At 41.0% G+C, this 16,080-nt stretch overlaps 1 protein-coding gene across 7 annotated transcripts; it reads left to right on the top strand.

Moving 5' to 3' along the window:
- Positions 1–3,711: 3,711 nt before the first annotated feature.
- Positions 3,712–15,423, top strand: ZNF502 (zinc finger protein 502). Of its 7 annotated transcripts, XM_021934499.1 has the most exons (5): positions 3,712–3,812; positions 5,675–5,772; positions 11,254–11,328; positions 11,830–11,943; positions 12,488–15,423. In XM_021934499.1, exons 4-5 carry the CDS (start codon positions 11,889–11,891, stop codon positions 14,065–14,067), a joined length of 1,635 nt encoding a protein of 544 aa, XP_021790191.1. In that variant the 5' UTR covers positions 3,712–3,812; positions 5,675–5,772; positions 11,254–11,328; positions 11,830–11,888; the 3' UTR covers positions 14,068–15,423. The 7 variants fall into 7 exon arrangements, with proteins under 7 accessions (XP_021790191.1, XP_003894620.1, XP_003894619.1 ...); XM_003894571.3 differs by lacking the exon at positions 11,254–11,328; XM_021934497.1 differs by having other exon boundaries at positions 3,753–3,855; positions 11,254–11,943.
- Positions 15,424–16,080: the final 657 nt, after the last annotated feature.

Below are 16,080 nucleotides of genomic sequence, written 5' to 3'. Positions count from 1 at the left end.
TAAGCAAATGCAAATGTGTGCTATATTTGTATGCAACACAATATAGCTTTTGCATACAAATATAGCTTTTCTTTTTTGTAGCCTTGGCGATAGCCATAGGGATGTAAAATAACATTCTGTAGCAGCAGGTAAGGAAACTATGGAGCGCTCACCAGTGGCATGGAGCACCATAACAAAAAGGCACAAGAATGTATTTGGCTACTTTAGTGCAAAATGTCTAGGACAGAACTGGAAATTCAGTTCAGTTACTAAGAAACAAACACTAGAACTTGATATAACTTCCAAAAGAGCTCACTCACATAGTAGTACATATTATTCTAAGTGATAAAAAAGTGCTAAGGTATTTACAGATATAATGGTTGTACAGCACTTTTTAAATCTGCAATTTAGGTTTCTGATTTTCCTTTAAGAATTAACTGCACTGAAATTCTATAAATTATACTTAAGCAATTCAGCTATGGGAGTGTACAAAAAAGAGATAAATACTGCCATCCAAATTATTAATTACAGTTCAACAATAATCTCAACATCAGCAACCATTGTAGCTATTATTATCTGACTTGTTTGGGCATCTTTTAGTCTCATGTACTTCGTGGTTCACAAAATCATCCTGGATATAGGAAAAGATCCAAAAATTATGAAACAATTAGACTGCACATCAACTTTAAAAAATCACATGCAAGACTACATTGCAGCAGATGTTTCAAATGCCTGTTTTAAGTTAAAGCACTCATTAAAAAAAGAAAAAACCTGGGGTCTTCCAATAAAATTCTACTACGAGCTTTGTAAGTCTGAAATTTTAAGAATGACTATTTAGAAAATCTGGTTTACTTAACAGTATCTTTTGCAGAAGAGAAAAGGCGTCTGATTATAAACTACATCAACACCTAAATGAATTGCACTATGCCCTTGTGGCCAGAAAACTGCTTTTTTTCCTAAAATGAAGGCAGTCTTTTATTATTATTATTTTTTTACTTCCAAAGCTTGATTTATAGTGACTACAAATATCACTACTTTTGGAAGATTATAGAAAAACTCTTAGAAAAAATAATTTCAAACATTAGTCACACTACTGAAATACTCATCCAATATTAATAATTTGTTCTTCAGTAAGAAGTAGAATTCTTCATAACAAATGCCCCAGAGTTGCCTCACTCAAATACTACAGCCATTAAAAACCAAACTGTTAGAGAAATCATCAAAGTGTTTTTGTAGTCTTACTGAACACCTGTAGCTCTATCCTCTGTTGTTCCAATAGGCACCATATTTATTTGAATAAATAACAGCAGGTCGCATCTGACAGATACTAACACTAAGCTTACATACTGTATGATAAAACCTAACACTGCTACGTGTGTTTGCTGTAGGTGTACTGTCTGATGCACATGAAAGCGGACCTAGTTAACACCCTTTGGGTACAGGAGCGTTTACTTTGCCTTGACTGGTTCTCATTCTAACCAGCGAACTCTAACTTTGTGTTCATAATGACACAATTTTTTTGAGATGGAGTCTCGTTCTGTCACCCAGGTTGGAGTGCAGTGGCGCAGTCTCAGCTCACTGCAAGCTCCGCCTCCCGGGTTCACACCATTCTCCTACCTCAGCCTCCTGAGTAGCTGGGACTACAGGCGCCCGCCGCTACGCCTGGCTAATTTTTTTTTTTTTTTTTTTGTATTTTTAGTAGAGACGGGATTTCACCGTGTTAGCCAGGATGGTCTCAATCTCCTGACCTCGTGATCCGCCCACCTTGGCCTCCCAAAGTGCTGGGATTACAGGCATGAGCCACCATGCCCGGTGAAGAATTCTTTGAAGGGCTTAATCCCAGTTGTAAGGCAACATTTTCTCTCAAGGGACTGCTTTGTTGCTGAAGAGTTGAGTCTCCTATGCTGATGTTTTTCTCTTTGACATCTTTGACAGACAGACATCTGTCGGAGTTCATGTCAACATTTTCACTACGGCTTCCTCCCTCATGACGGAAGAGATTCTGACACCTGTATTTGAAGTTACTCCACATTTTTCCCACTTTATCCATTGATTATAAAATCGTTGGGGGCGCGTGGGGCGGCCTCATCCAGGACACCTGTGGCCCAGCAGGAAAGGGCGAGTCCGCCCATCCTCCGGTGCATCCTGTGCCCTCGGACTGCCCAGCGATCGCAGCCTTGCTTCCTCTGGACGGAGCCTGGGGATCCCAGCTCCACCAGATTCCCCCACCAGGCCCCTATCACCTTCCCTGCCGCCTCCCCTTCTTCACCCGTTTCCCCTCCCCTCTCCCCCCAAACTCCCCCTGCCCCGGAAAATACCTTCATATAATCTCTTTTGGCGGGTAAGGTAAATATGATTTAGAAGGAGTTTCTATTTCTCACAAGGAAGCAACATTCATCTCTGGAGTACATATTTTAGGTAATGTGGGGGAAGAAAGATAATTTTCCAGCAGTTTTAGCTCTCAAACAAGCAATATACATCTATATGGAATAACTATTTCCTGTAACTTGTTGGAAGTTGATGGTGACTAAGTCATTCATTAAATATTGATTGAACGCCTAGTATGTCAGCCAGTGCTCTAGGTGCTAGAGATACAGTATGAACAAAACACAAAAGGCCCCTGCCTTCAAACAGCTTACATTCTACCAAGGGAGATAACAACTGGATAGAGTGAGCTGAAGGAATGGGAATATGCCAGCTAGGTGGTACTTCCTTTCAGATGTGCAGAGAGCTTGCTTTCTGGATTTAATCTATGGCATCCTCATTTTTCAGTTTATCAAAAATGCAAATAATCTAAATTTCACCTGTTTCTGATTAATGATTTCAACAAGTATTTATTTATTGAATACCTTCTCTACCAATCATTGTGCTAAACACTGAGATATAATGATAAGTAATAGCTCCATATAGCTGAGTAGAGTTGTATAAAGATGAACTGATTGGGTCTTTCACAGTTGTCCTTGGGTGGGATGCTACTTGTGTGTATCTTCCTAACAATACCTATGAAAGAAGTACAAGTGTATGCATTTAGCAGGGCACTGAATAGAAGGTTAGCTAGAGCTAGAATAATTAATAGTGATATGTGACTGTAAAGACCCATAAGGGCAACCGTCTAGGTGGTCAATTGAGAATTGGCATTGGGATTTGAAGAACCAGGATAAATTGGATAGCTGAGGTTAGGGAGAGCAGTTAGAAGGAAGGGAGATTATTCCAAAGGGAAAATCCTGGGGAAAAGATCTAGAGTCAGGAACAGGCAAGGGATTTCAGGCGGCCAATGGGAATTCAGTAACGTTAGAGCAGAATGTATATGATAGGCAACTAAGAGACGTTGATATTGAGGTCAGTTTGTGTGGGCCTAGATTGGGAGTTTGTCCTTTATTCTAACATAACAGGGCATCACTCAAGGTTCTTAATAGAGACTATTTTAAGCAGATAGAATATACTAGTTTCTTGTTGAGATGGCCCATCCTGGCTCCTACCCAGCATCCTTTCCATCCCAACGTCTCCCTATACAATTTTCCTGAGGGTTGAGGTAGCCACTGTGTTTCAGGCCAAGATAGTTGTTAATGGGATATCAGTAAAGCGACTGGGCTTGACGGGAAACAAGGCTGGAGTTACAGGCTGGGCTTGGAGGGAACGCCTTCTTCTAGGGTCCCATAGAGCTGTTCCTCCCGCTTCCTAGAGAATCAGAGAATGGCCGCGCGAGCCCGCTGCTGACGCACTACCGGCTGCGCCACCACTCTTCCGGTTTCAGAAGTTAAGGCTGGTGTCCTGGCTCCCGTGAACCTCCGGGAGCGCCCGCGCCGCTCCGCGGGGAGTCCCTGGATCTCACAGTGAGCGGGTTGGGACCCAGGGAAGGGAAAATAGGGGACCCCGGTGAGCCACGGCTGGGGCGCGGGCTGGAGGGTTATTTGGGAAGTCAGCCCCGGCCTCGATCCTCCCCGAATTGCTGCCTACGCGTGCCGCCCGAACCTGGGACACTCCTGGCGGCTCGGCCCGCCCAACCTGCAGCCTCAGCACTGCAGACCCCAAGGCCCAGCACAGTGCCCAGCACAGAGGAGATGCCTAGGAAAATGGCAGAGTGAATGAATGAATGAGTGAGTGAAGGATGGATGGATGATGAAGACCTAGGACCCATGTCAGGAAACGAGATCCTGGGGATCAGAATTCTCGGTTCAGATACCAGTTTCTTTCCCCGGCCTATCCTGTAGCTCCGAAACTTGTTTAGAGCCTGTTTTTATAGGAGACGGCACATAGTGTAAAGTGCGCTCGTTTGGAGTCTTGAGACCTGAGTTACAATTCTGGAGGGTACAGAAGTCTCTAAAGTACTGTGTAGAAGTCTGTTCCTTGCTTCTTCACAAAGCCCAGTTGACAGTTGTATGTGATAGCATGTATGCAAACCTTAATGCCTCCCAATGAAGAGTTACTATCCATTACATGCCAAACATTACACCGAATTCAGGAGTGAGGCTACAAAAGAGTGACGCCGGAGACTGCCAAATGTAAACATGCTTCCAGTCTTGTGTAGGACGATAAGTGCATAAGCAGATTTGGTGGTAATATTTTAAACTACATTTATTTAGCACTTACTGTATACCAGGCACTATTTGAAGCATTTGTGCTAATTGATTTAATCTTCACAACAGCGTATTATGTGTAGGGTTTTTGTTTTTTTGTTTTGTTTTTTGTTTTTTTGAGACGTAGTTTCATTCTTGTTACCCAGGCTGGAGTGCAACAGCGCGATCTCGGCTCACCACAACCTCTGCTTCCCGGGTTCAAGCGATTCTCCTGCCTCAGGCTCTCCTGCCTACAGGCATGTGCCACCACACCTAGCTAATTTTGTATTTTTAGTAGAAACGGGGTTTCACCATGTTGATCAGGCTGGTCGCGAACTCCTGACCTCAAGTGATTCGCCTGCCTTGGCCTCCCAAAGTGCTGGGATCACAGGCGTGAAACACTGCGCCAGGCCTATGTATAGTTTTTAAGTGAGGGAACTGAGGTACAAAGAGAATAGAAAACTTACAAAGACAGTAGAAAACTTGTCCCAGATCACATTACTAAGTGACCCAAGGCTGCATAAGAGATAAAGTGTACTGCCGCAGCTTGGTTGAGTGCACTGTTTGGTGCCGACATGCAGACCAAGAAGGGCTTCAGAGAGGAGTACATTTCAATGTGGTCTCATTGGAGGGATTGTTTAAAATTCTTGAAAAACTTCATCTAGCTCGCCTAGATTCCTTTAGCTAATTATTGAGGGGTAAGGAGGTGGCATCTGGGCAAAACCTTACAAGGTAGAGGGAGGAAGCCAGCTCTCTATTAGGTTAGCAGGATAGGGCTATTAAGAGCCTGTTTCCTTTTATCTTTCACCATAATACTCATCTTTCCCCAGATCTGCAGAGGGATCTTTTTAACATCTTCAAATCAGTAACAGCCAGATTATTCCACAATAGGCATTTGTAGAAGCACCCGTACATTACTTTCTGGGCAACTTATAGACCTAGGAGTCAGCAAATATGGACGAAATTTGGTCTGCCACTTTTTTTTTTGGTAAAACTGTTTTATTAAAACACAGGCAAATTTACATATTGTCTATTTCTGTTTTCAAACTACAAAGGCAAAGTTGAATGGTTGAGGCAGAGACTATATATCCCATTTAACCCATTAAACCTAAAAAAATTTGCTTTCTGGCCTGTTACAGAAAATGTTTGCTGACCCTTGACATTGACAAACTGCTGACAGCTCAGATGATCCATGATTGGAAGGATGTGGTCATCACCAAGATGTCTTTCTTTCTCTGTAGGTTTTAGTATCAACCATAATAGCATCTAACCCCTGTTGAGTGCCTGCCATCGAGTAGATATCTTTTTGAATGCTTTATGTGAATTAACTCATCAAGGATTCACGGATTATGAGAGCTGGAATGACCCATAAATATTGTCTAAGTTGTTACCCTTTTCAGATAAATGGCCTGTCATGTAGGCCCACTCACATAGGCTATTGGCAGAGCAAACTTTCCTGACTCCCAATCCAATCTACTATCATCTTGTGAATGGGAGGCCAATACCATAGCCTTTTGTTTTTGTTTTTGTTTCTGGGTTTTTAAAAAGTAACTTTTTCTAACTATAAAAGTAATATATGTTTATTGAAGGAGAAGTAAAATTTATAGAAGAGTATAAAGGACTAAAGTAACCCATTAACCGATCTAGAGATAAGTGTGTAGGTTGTCTTTATGTCTTTTTAAAATGTGTGTGTTTTATCTGTTTATTAACAATAGTTTCTGTGTATTGAGTGCTTAGTCCCAGTATATGTGTGCATATTTCTTGTTTTTGTTTTAGTGTTTTGTATCTTCCTATTTTAACATATTATATTTTCTCATGAATATTCTTTGAAATTGTGATTTTTGATACTTTCATAATCTATCTTTGGTAGTCTGTCAATGTTTATTTGCCTGTTTAACAATTGTAGTAGTAGTGTGATCTTTGTACATAAATCTCTGTGCCATCTCTGATTATGCTTTTTCACTTTTTCTTTGATTACAGAAGTTAGTTATTCCTATGGGAAATTTTTCAAACATTACAAAAACATAGGCTTTAAGGCAAAAGTTTACCATAATTTTATTCTTCAGAAATGATCACAATAAATAATTTGATATATATTCTTATAGATTTGTTAGTTTTTTTTTTTTTTTAAGCAAAAGTGGAGCAAAATATAGATAATAGAGGGCATTTGGGAAAATTATTCACAATTCATTATTTTACCACAGTGATGATTATTTTGCCTTCTTGATCTTATTCAGATGTATTTTTAAGTTTTAATTTTTGAGCGGGGTCTCACTCTGTCACCCAGGTTGGAGTGTAATGGTGCTATCACAGCTCATTGCAACCTCTACCTCCCAGGTTCAAGTGATCCTTCTACCTCAGCCTCCTGAGTAGCTGGACACAAGCACGTCACATGTATATTTTAACAAACATATATTTTACATTATATTAATACTTGAAATTTTACTATACAGGGTATTTAACATATGGCATAAGTATTTTTTCCCAATAATCATATATTTTCATTTTTAATTGTCTTTATGTCTAAATAGTTTTCACCAAGTAGAAGTATCATAATTTGCCAATCCTCAGTGTCCACCAATAGACAAACTTTATTTCTGTGTACATTTCAGGGGATATTTTTACAAGTAACAGAAGAATTCTGTTTCTCTTCTCTCTGGAAAGTTACTTCTTTCTGAGAAAGTTCTAGTAGAATTACTAGGTCAAAGAATATAGTCTTTTTTTTTTTTTTTGAGATGGAGTTTTGCTCTTGTTGCCCGAGCTAGAGTGCAGTGGCGTGATCTTGGCTCACTATAGCCTCTGCCCCCTGGGTTCAAGCAATTCTCCTGCCTCAGCCTCCTGAGTAGCTGAGATTACAGGCGCCTGCCAGTGCGCCTGGCTAATTTTTTGTATTTTTTAGTAGGGATGTGGTTTCGCCATGTTGGGCAGGCTGATCTCGAACTCCTGACCTCAGGTGATCCACCTGCCTTGGCCTCCCAGAGTGCTGGGATTACAGGTGTGAGCCACTGTGTCTGGCAGAATATAGTCATTTTTTATGGCATACTGATGACTCTGAGGTACACTACAGATGGTGTATATACAAAATGAGCATTCTGTTCTGAATTCCTGTATCCACAAAATGTTGACCACAGCATCCTAACTATAACTAAGCTACAACTTTCACACCTGATGTATATTGCTAGATTCGCTCCAGAAAGATGGTACCAACTTACGTTTGCACTGGTGTGTGAGAAACTCTTTCTCTGCACCTTTGTGAATCTTGAATGTAGCATTAAAAATAGATTTTCCACTTTGATGTAAAAATTGATTCTTCATTCTTTCAGTTTCCATTTCTTTGTTTACCACAAAGATGGAACATTGTTTTGATATGTTTATTGGCCTTTGTAATTCTTGGTGTATTTTTTGTATTTTCCGTTTTTCTCTCAGGTCACCTTTTTTTCTTACTCATCTGTAAGAAATCTTTATTAGATCTATCTATCCCTTGATATATAACTGAAAAATACTTTTTTTAAAAAGCTTGTTTGTCTTCATTTCTTTGTATTTTGGATATACAGGGTATTGTTTTTATGTGGTCAGATTTATCAATTTTTGTCCTATCCATTTTGCATCATGCTTGAAAGTGCTAACCCCAGGATGAATTTTTGGTCATATTTTATTTTGTGGTTTTATTTTCTATATTTAACCCTTTAATTGGTTTCGGTTTATTTTGGTGTGTGGCGCAATATAGTAATCACACTTTTTTTTCCAGGTAGTCAGCAATGGTGCCAACTTGATGTATTAATTATCTATCCTTTTGTGATTAGAAATGCTGCTTTTATCATATATTAAATTATTTTTATTTACATCTCTTAGAGGATTAGAGATATTTTATTTAATTTATTTTTTAAGACAGGATGTTGTTTTGTTGCCCAGGCTGGAGTGAAGTGATGCAATCTTTTTTTTTTTTTTGAGATGGAGTTTCACTCTTGTTGCCCAGGCTGGAGTGCGATGACACGATCCATCCTCACCGCAACCTCTGCCTCCTAGGTTCAAGCAATTCTCCTGCCTCAGCCTCCCGAGTAGCTGGGATTACAGGCATGCGCCACCATGCCTGGCTAATTTTGTATTTTTAGTAGAGACAGGGTTTCTCCATATTGGCCAGGCTGGTCTCAAACTTCCGACCTCAGGTGACCCACCTGCCTCAGCCTCCCAAAGTGCTGGGATTACAGGCGTGAGCCACCGTGCCTGGCCAATGCAATCATATTAATAGCTCACTGCAGCCTCGAACTCCTGGGCTCAAGTGATCCTCCACCTTAGTAGCTTTGACTATAGGTGCATACCACTACACCCAACAAATTTTTGTTTTTTGTAGAGATGGAGTTTTCTCTGTTGCCTAGGCTGGTCTCAAACTTCTAGCCTAAAGTGATCCTCCCACTTTGGCCTCCTAAAGTGCTAGGATTACAAGTGTGAGCTACCTCACCTTGCTGGGATTAGAGATCTTTTAAGTGTTTAGACTCACTGTTGGAGTTTTCCTAGCCACATTGCTTTAAAGATTTTATCTGTTACTCCTGTGATTTCAATTACTTTTTTTATGTCTAAAACTCTTCAGGCCACACCTGTCTCTCTTTCAACTATGTTTGCCCTGTTCTACCTTCTATGTAGATATTTGAAACTAAAGGTATCTTATTGCTTTCCAGACCAGTGTACCCACTGTCACTAAAGGTCACTGTCATCACCCAAAACTGGCTAATTATCCTTGACATCTCCCTCTCTCACCCCTCCCACCAATATTCATTCATTCTGGTTGATTCTTTCTTTTAATCCAGTCCCCATACTGGACTACTGAAATAGCCTTACAAGGGATCTTCAAGTCTTTACCTTACCCTCCCACTCCCCCCTACTACACACATTATCTGTTGCTGTAGACAGAGGAATGTGTTTCCATAAAACAGCAGATCTAATCATGTCATGTATTTTATCAAACTTTTTCAAATCCTTATTATGGCTTTCTCTTCACTTTAGGGTAAAGTCCTTAAAATGTTTTTTAGGGTTCTGTTTGAACTGGCTTGCCCTCAGGCTTTATGTCTCATTTCTGGTGTTCAATACTTTGGGCATTACTATGATTCCTTACTTGATTCCTTTTGTATGTTCATTTTGTCTCTCTACTTTTTCCTTTCTTTTTTCTTTTTTGAGACAGAGTCTAGCTCTGTCGCCCAGGCTGGAATGCAGTGGCACAATCTCGGCTCACTGCAAACTCCGCCTCCAGGGTTCACACCATTCTCCTGCCTCAGCCTCCCGTGTAGCTGGGACTACAGGTGCCCACCTCCGCACCCGGCTAATTTTTTGTATTTTTAGTAGAGATGGGGTTTCACCGTGTTAGCCAGGGTGGTCTTGATCTCCTGACCTCGTGATCCGCCCATCTCGGCCTCCCAAAGTGCTGGGATTACAGGCGTGAGCCACCGTGCCCGGCCTTTTTGTTGTTTTTTTTTTTTTTTTTTTGAGATGGAGTCTCCCTCTGTCGCCCAGGCTGGCGTGCAGTGGCACGATCTTGCCTCACTGCAACCTCTGCCTCCTGGGTTCAAGTGATTCTCCTGCCTCAGCCTCCCATGCAGCTGGGACTACAGTCATGTGCTACCACGCCCAGCTAATTTTTTGTATTTTTAGTAGAGACGGGGTTTCACCATGTTAGCCAGGACGGTCTCGATCTCCTGACCTCATGATCCGCCTGCCTTGGCCTCCCAAAGTGTTGGGATCCCAGGCGTGAGCCAACGTACCTGGCCTACTTTTCCCTTTCACATGTCTAAAGGGGACCCAGACCATATCAGGTCCCCTCTGCTCTACATTCTGTAGCACCCCATACTTGCAGTTTTGTAACTCCCATATTTGAAATGATTCATTTAATGTCTTTATCCAGCTATGACACAAGTTGGAGCCAGATAGGGTGTCTGGCTTCTTTTTCCAGTGTCTAGCACTGATTAGTCACCCAAATCCCAGTCTGCTTGCATGAGTCTCTGAGTCTCTGTAGGATTGTGTAGTAGCTTACAGGTCCCTTTATGTTCTTCCTGTGAATGAGAATCAGGAAAACCCAGATAGGATCTTCTTTTTTTTTTTGAGATGGAGTCTTGCTCTGTCTCCCAAGCTGGAGTGCAATCGTGTAATCTTAGCTCGCTGTAGCCTCTGCCTCCTGGGTTCAAGTGATTCTCCCACCTCATTCTCCTGAGTAGCTGGGATTACAGGCACCTGCCATCATGCCCAGCTAATTTTTATATTCTTATGGAGACAGGGTTTCGCCATGTTGGCTAGGCTGGTCTCAAACTCCTAACCTCAGGTGATCCACCTGCCTTGGCCTCCCAAAGTGCTGGGATTACAGGCCTAAGCCACTGCTTCCAGCCAAGTATCTTCTTAAAACTTTAAAGTTCAATGCAAAAGCATAGACTTCACTGAGAAGTCCATAAGACCAAGCTTATTATGTACTTGAGCAGACTTATTTTATTCTTTCATGTCTTCCAAGTTCTTGACTCTGGTAAAAATCATCTCTGGATCTTCCCTTTTTCCTTGAATAATGCTGCCAGTTCTGCTTCTCACTTCAAGGTTAAATGGAGAGATATTTTTGAATGAACAATTTTGATTCTGACATTTTTAAAAAGAAGCATTTACAGAAACTGGTATTTTTGCAACTTTTTTGTAAGTCAAAACTTATTTCACAATTAAATTTATTTTTGTTCCTTTTTAACTGCAGCCTGTCCTGTGACACTGAGCTATACCTGAAGAAAAGCTGTTTAATTGATATGACATCTTGAAGAAAGGACAATCAGTGTGTCTCTAGTTTGTATCAAGTAGATAGCATTCCCTGACACTATCTCAGCCTCTTGGCGTTTGGTAGAAGTGGGTAAATCAGACTTACTACACAAGCCTTGCTATGAGGATATTTTGCTATATAACTTTTAACTATATTGACTAACTTTCATATAGATTATTGTATGATAGACAGAGTGTACTAATTGATATGAATATACCTATTCATTTAATCTTTATCATTATAAAAAGGTAATGAATAACATTCTGATTTATTTATCAAGTACTTAAATATTTGATAGTATGTTAGTCTGATGTTATCACTTTTTGGACAGCTAACAAATGGGGTATGAACCTAGGAGGCTACAAGCCAATGCTGATTTTTGCGGATGCTTCTGCATTGTTATCCTGAGAGTTATTGTGTGTGTTATTAGATAGTGTCACTAGGCAACAGCTCTTTGTTGTGTTTACTGGGACAGTAATATTCCCTCTCTCCCTGCACCTTTTTCCCCATGAGCAGGGCTCCCAGTTTTTCAAGCCTGAAGTGTTTTCCAATCAAAGTGAAGAGACAGTCTGTGGATGTTGAATATGCAAGGAACTGAAGAGAGAGAGATTAGAAGAGAGACTTGTCCAGGTGAGTGAGCAAGGGGCAAGCAGTGGGAGAAATAGCCAGCCAACAGGAAGCCTTTAGAAATTATAGAAGAGAAGCTGGGTGAGGCTCAGGAGATAAAATAACTGTCTCTTATAGGGATGTTGGGGGCAGCGGTGGGTGAACATGTCTGGGGCCATCTTTTTCCCAGTACTAATTTTATTCTCATTTCTAGCATTTTCCTGTTTACATTCTCCCAGTCTCTACTCTGAATATAAAGCATTCATGTTTCCTGTCTTGCCCTAATCTTAGCCTATGTGTTGGTTGTTGTTTTTCATTTATCTCCATTGTCTCATTCTCTTGCTCCTTGGGTGTCTGTAGCTACCCCTTCTATGGGAGTTCCTCATTAATGGTAATCATATTTCCCTGATACATATCTCTTCTACCAGTTGCAACTCTTAAGTTACTTGCCATACTTGTTGTTACTGGCCCTTCATCATAGGCCATTACTGAGGTCTGCCAAAAGTTAAGATCAGGGGCCTTCACTCTGCCCTGTATAGGAGATATTCATTCTGCTCTTTTCTTTCAGGCTGGGTAAACAAGAACAAGCCTGCTCCAGAGCAGGATGTCTGTAAAATTGATTCATCAGGGATAGTAGCAAAGAGATTCCAAGAGGATGAATACCAAGATTCTACATTTGAAGAAAAATATGCATGTGAGGGCATGAAGGAAAACTCTTCTAGGGAGATTGCTGAATCATGCCTTTTCCAGGAAGGAGGTTTTGGGGGAATAACTTTCATCCACAAAGAAGCACCCCCTGAAATTATTAGTCAAAACTACAATTTTGAGAAAAGCTTGCTTTTGACCTCAAGCCTTGTTACACGTCTCAGGGTTTCTACAGAAGAGAGTCTGCATCAGTGGGAAACAAGTAATGTACACACCAATGATTTTTCAGACCAAAGTAAATGTCCAACTCTCTGCACACAGAAGAAATCTTGGAAATGTAACGAATGTGGAAAAACCTTTACTCAGGGCTCATCCCTTACCCAACATCAGAGAACTCATACTGGAGAGAGACCCTACACATGTGAGGAATGTGGGAAAGCCTTTAGTCGTAGTTCATTCCTTGTTCAACATCAAAGAATTCACACTGGAGTGAAACCATATGGATGTGAGCAGTGTGGGAAAACATTTCGATGTCGATCATTTCTTACTCAGCATCAAAGAGTTCACACTGGAGAGAAACCTTATAAATGTAATGAATGTGGGAATTCCTTCCGCAATCACTCACATCTCACTGAACACCAGAGAATTCACACTGGAGAGAAACCTTATAAGTGTAATAGATGTGGGAAGGCATTCAATCAGAATACACACCTTATTCATCATCAGAGAATTCACACTGGTGAGAAGCCTTATGTATGCAGTGAATGTGGCTCTTCTTTTCGAAAACACTCAAATCTTACACAACATCAGAGAATTCACACTGGGGAAAAACCCCATAAATGTGATGAATGTGGGAAAACTTTCCAAACAAAGGCAAACCTCTCTCAGCATCAGAGAATTCATACTGGAGAGAAACCCTATAAATGTAAAGAATGTGGCAAAGCGTTTTGTCAGAGCCCATCTCTTATTAAACACCAGCGAATTCATACTGGAGAAAAACCATATAAGTGTAAGGAATGTGGCAAAGCATTTACTCAGAGCACCCCACTCACTAAACATCAGAGAATACACACGGGGGAGAGACCCTACAAATGCAGTGAATGTGGTAAAGCCTTCATTCAGAGCATTTGCCTTATTCGGCATCAGAGAAGTCACACTGGAGAAAAACCCTATAAATGTAATGAATGTGGAAAGGGCTTTAATCAGAACACCTGCCTTACTCAGCATATGAGAATTCATACTGGAGAGAAGCCCTATAAATGTAAAGAATGTGGGAAAGCCTTTGCTCATAGCTCATCTCTTACTGAACATCATAGAACTCACACTGGTGAGAAGCTCTATAAATGTAGTGAGTGTGAGAAAACCTTCCGCAAGTATGCACACCTTAGTGAACATTACAGAATTCACACTGGTGAGAAGCCTTATGAGTGCATTGAGTGTGGAAAGTTCTTCAGACATAGTTCAGTCCTTTTCAGACATCAGAAACTTCACAGTGGTGAATAATGCTGGCATTTAGGTTATGACAGTTTCTCTAGTGAGGATGACTATGAATCTGACTGGGAGTAGAGGGGCAGGTAGAGTTCCTGGAGGGAAGGAAGAAGGAGCCTTGGCTACTGTACTCTGAGAGGAATGTTTCCAGAAATGGAGGTGAGAGCTTAGGGAATGCAGAGCCTACTCGAGGTGGGCATCTGGGAATACAGGGTAGAAAGAAATTCCTGCTTTTCAGATAAAGCCTACACATTGCCACTGTCTCCCTATGTGACTCTTACAGCTTGAGGGGGCATTTGTTAGGTTAGCACTTCTGCTAACTTTACTACACCCTGCCCCATCTTCTGACTTGTCACCCATTTTCGTTGGCTGGCAAGTTGAGATGTTTTTCCTAAACACTGCCTGTCAGTGTGAAGTGGCACAGTTCTGATGTAGTGCTAAGTCTAGCCTCCAGATTTGAGGCAGCCCTGACCATGCTACCATGGGGAAAGCTCCCAACCTGTGGAAGTGGTCCGGTAAAGAGGAGACAGAAACAAATAAGAACCAAAAAAAAAAAAAAAATCCATATTCATTCATTTAAAAAAAGGAGATATAAAGCAACAACTGGGCTGACCTCTATAGATCTGCCAGTAAAGAAGGTCTTTCCTGATTCTTCCAAGCTTTGGGGTGACTCAGAGCTAAGAATGAAACAGGAGACCAAGTTAGAATTCATGATATTGGTTTATGGGAAGGCAGTCATACCTGTTCAGAGAACCAGTAAGACCCAATATCTATCTCAGAGGAATAATGGTCACCCAGGAAGGAAATGGTCTGCTCAAGTGACAAGCCTCAGAACAGGAAGCCTGCATGCGACTGAGCAAGTCACCTACATAACCCTGCCTGTGCTAAGGTGTACACCTGTCTATTGTAACTTTGCCTAGGCTCTTGGTGTACAGAGACCAGAGGAGAGAGACCCACTAGGACTAACAGCATCCTAACAAAGTGATACTTAGTTTGTTGGTCTTTAGGAGAAAGCATTAGTAATGAAAGAAGATAGAATTTTCAGTTGATTGGACGTTGGGGCCGCTTAAAAAAGTGTTGACATTTGTCATGGAATGATTTTGGAAAGACTTCTAAAAGAATCTTTTTCAAATCCCTGAAAATCAGGATAGCACATTTTGCCACTGACTGTGACAGTATTTTATTCTTTTGAGAGAAATGACATAGTTTTCCCTTTATTTCCCAAATTCCTTTCATGTTCTTAACTGCTACCCAGAAATTGAGCTCCAGAAGATTGAGGATAGCCTTTGACTGGTATTTAAAATAGTTTCTAAGCTGTGAAGCTTATAGCATTTTTAAAGTGTGGCTATTAAAAACACTAAATTAAGTTGATTCTGGAATACTTGGTTATTTGGAACTCATCGATTTTTCTAGAGCAATTGCCTTCTAGGATAGGTTTGGGCCGTGAATTATCATTAATGGGAATATGGTATAAATATCATATATCTTTTTCACTTTCTATGAAGATTATGTTCTTAAAACCTACCACCAATGAAGTCATAATTGAGGAAATTAATACATTATGGGTAAAAATGCTGTAAAAGCTTTCTTTTTTTTTTTTTTTTGAGACGGAGTCTCACTCTGTAGCCCAGGCTGGAGTGCAGTGGCCGGATCTCAGCTCACTGCAAGCTCCGCCTCCCGGGTTCACACCATTCTCCGGCCTCAGCCTCCCGAGTAGCTGGGACTACAGGCACCCGCCACCTCGCCCGGCTATTTTTTGTATTTCTTAGTAGAGACGGGGTTTCACCGTGTTAGCCAGGATGGTCTCGATCTCCTGACCTCGTGATCCGCCCATCTCGGCCTCCCAAAGTGCTGGGATTACAGGCTTGAGCCACGGCACCTGGCCGCTGTAAAAGCTTTCTAAATATGTTCATGAAAATATTATTTCACCAAAAACAAACAATGTATTTATACTTCCTAGATAAAAACACTATAATTAATTACTGGCACATAATACATGTTCAGTAAATATTTATTTCATGAGTTAAT

The sequence above is a fragment of the Papio anubis genome, chromosome 2, assembly GCF_008728515.1.
Source record: "Papio anubis isolate 15944 chromosome 2, Panubis1.0, whole genome shotgun sequence".
NCBI lineage: Eukaryota > Metazoa > Chordata > Mammalia > Primates > Cercopithecidae > Papio > Papio anubis.
This window is presented reverse-complemented; position numbering and strand designations above follow the sequence as displayed.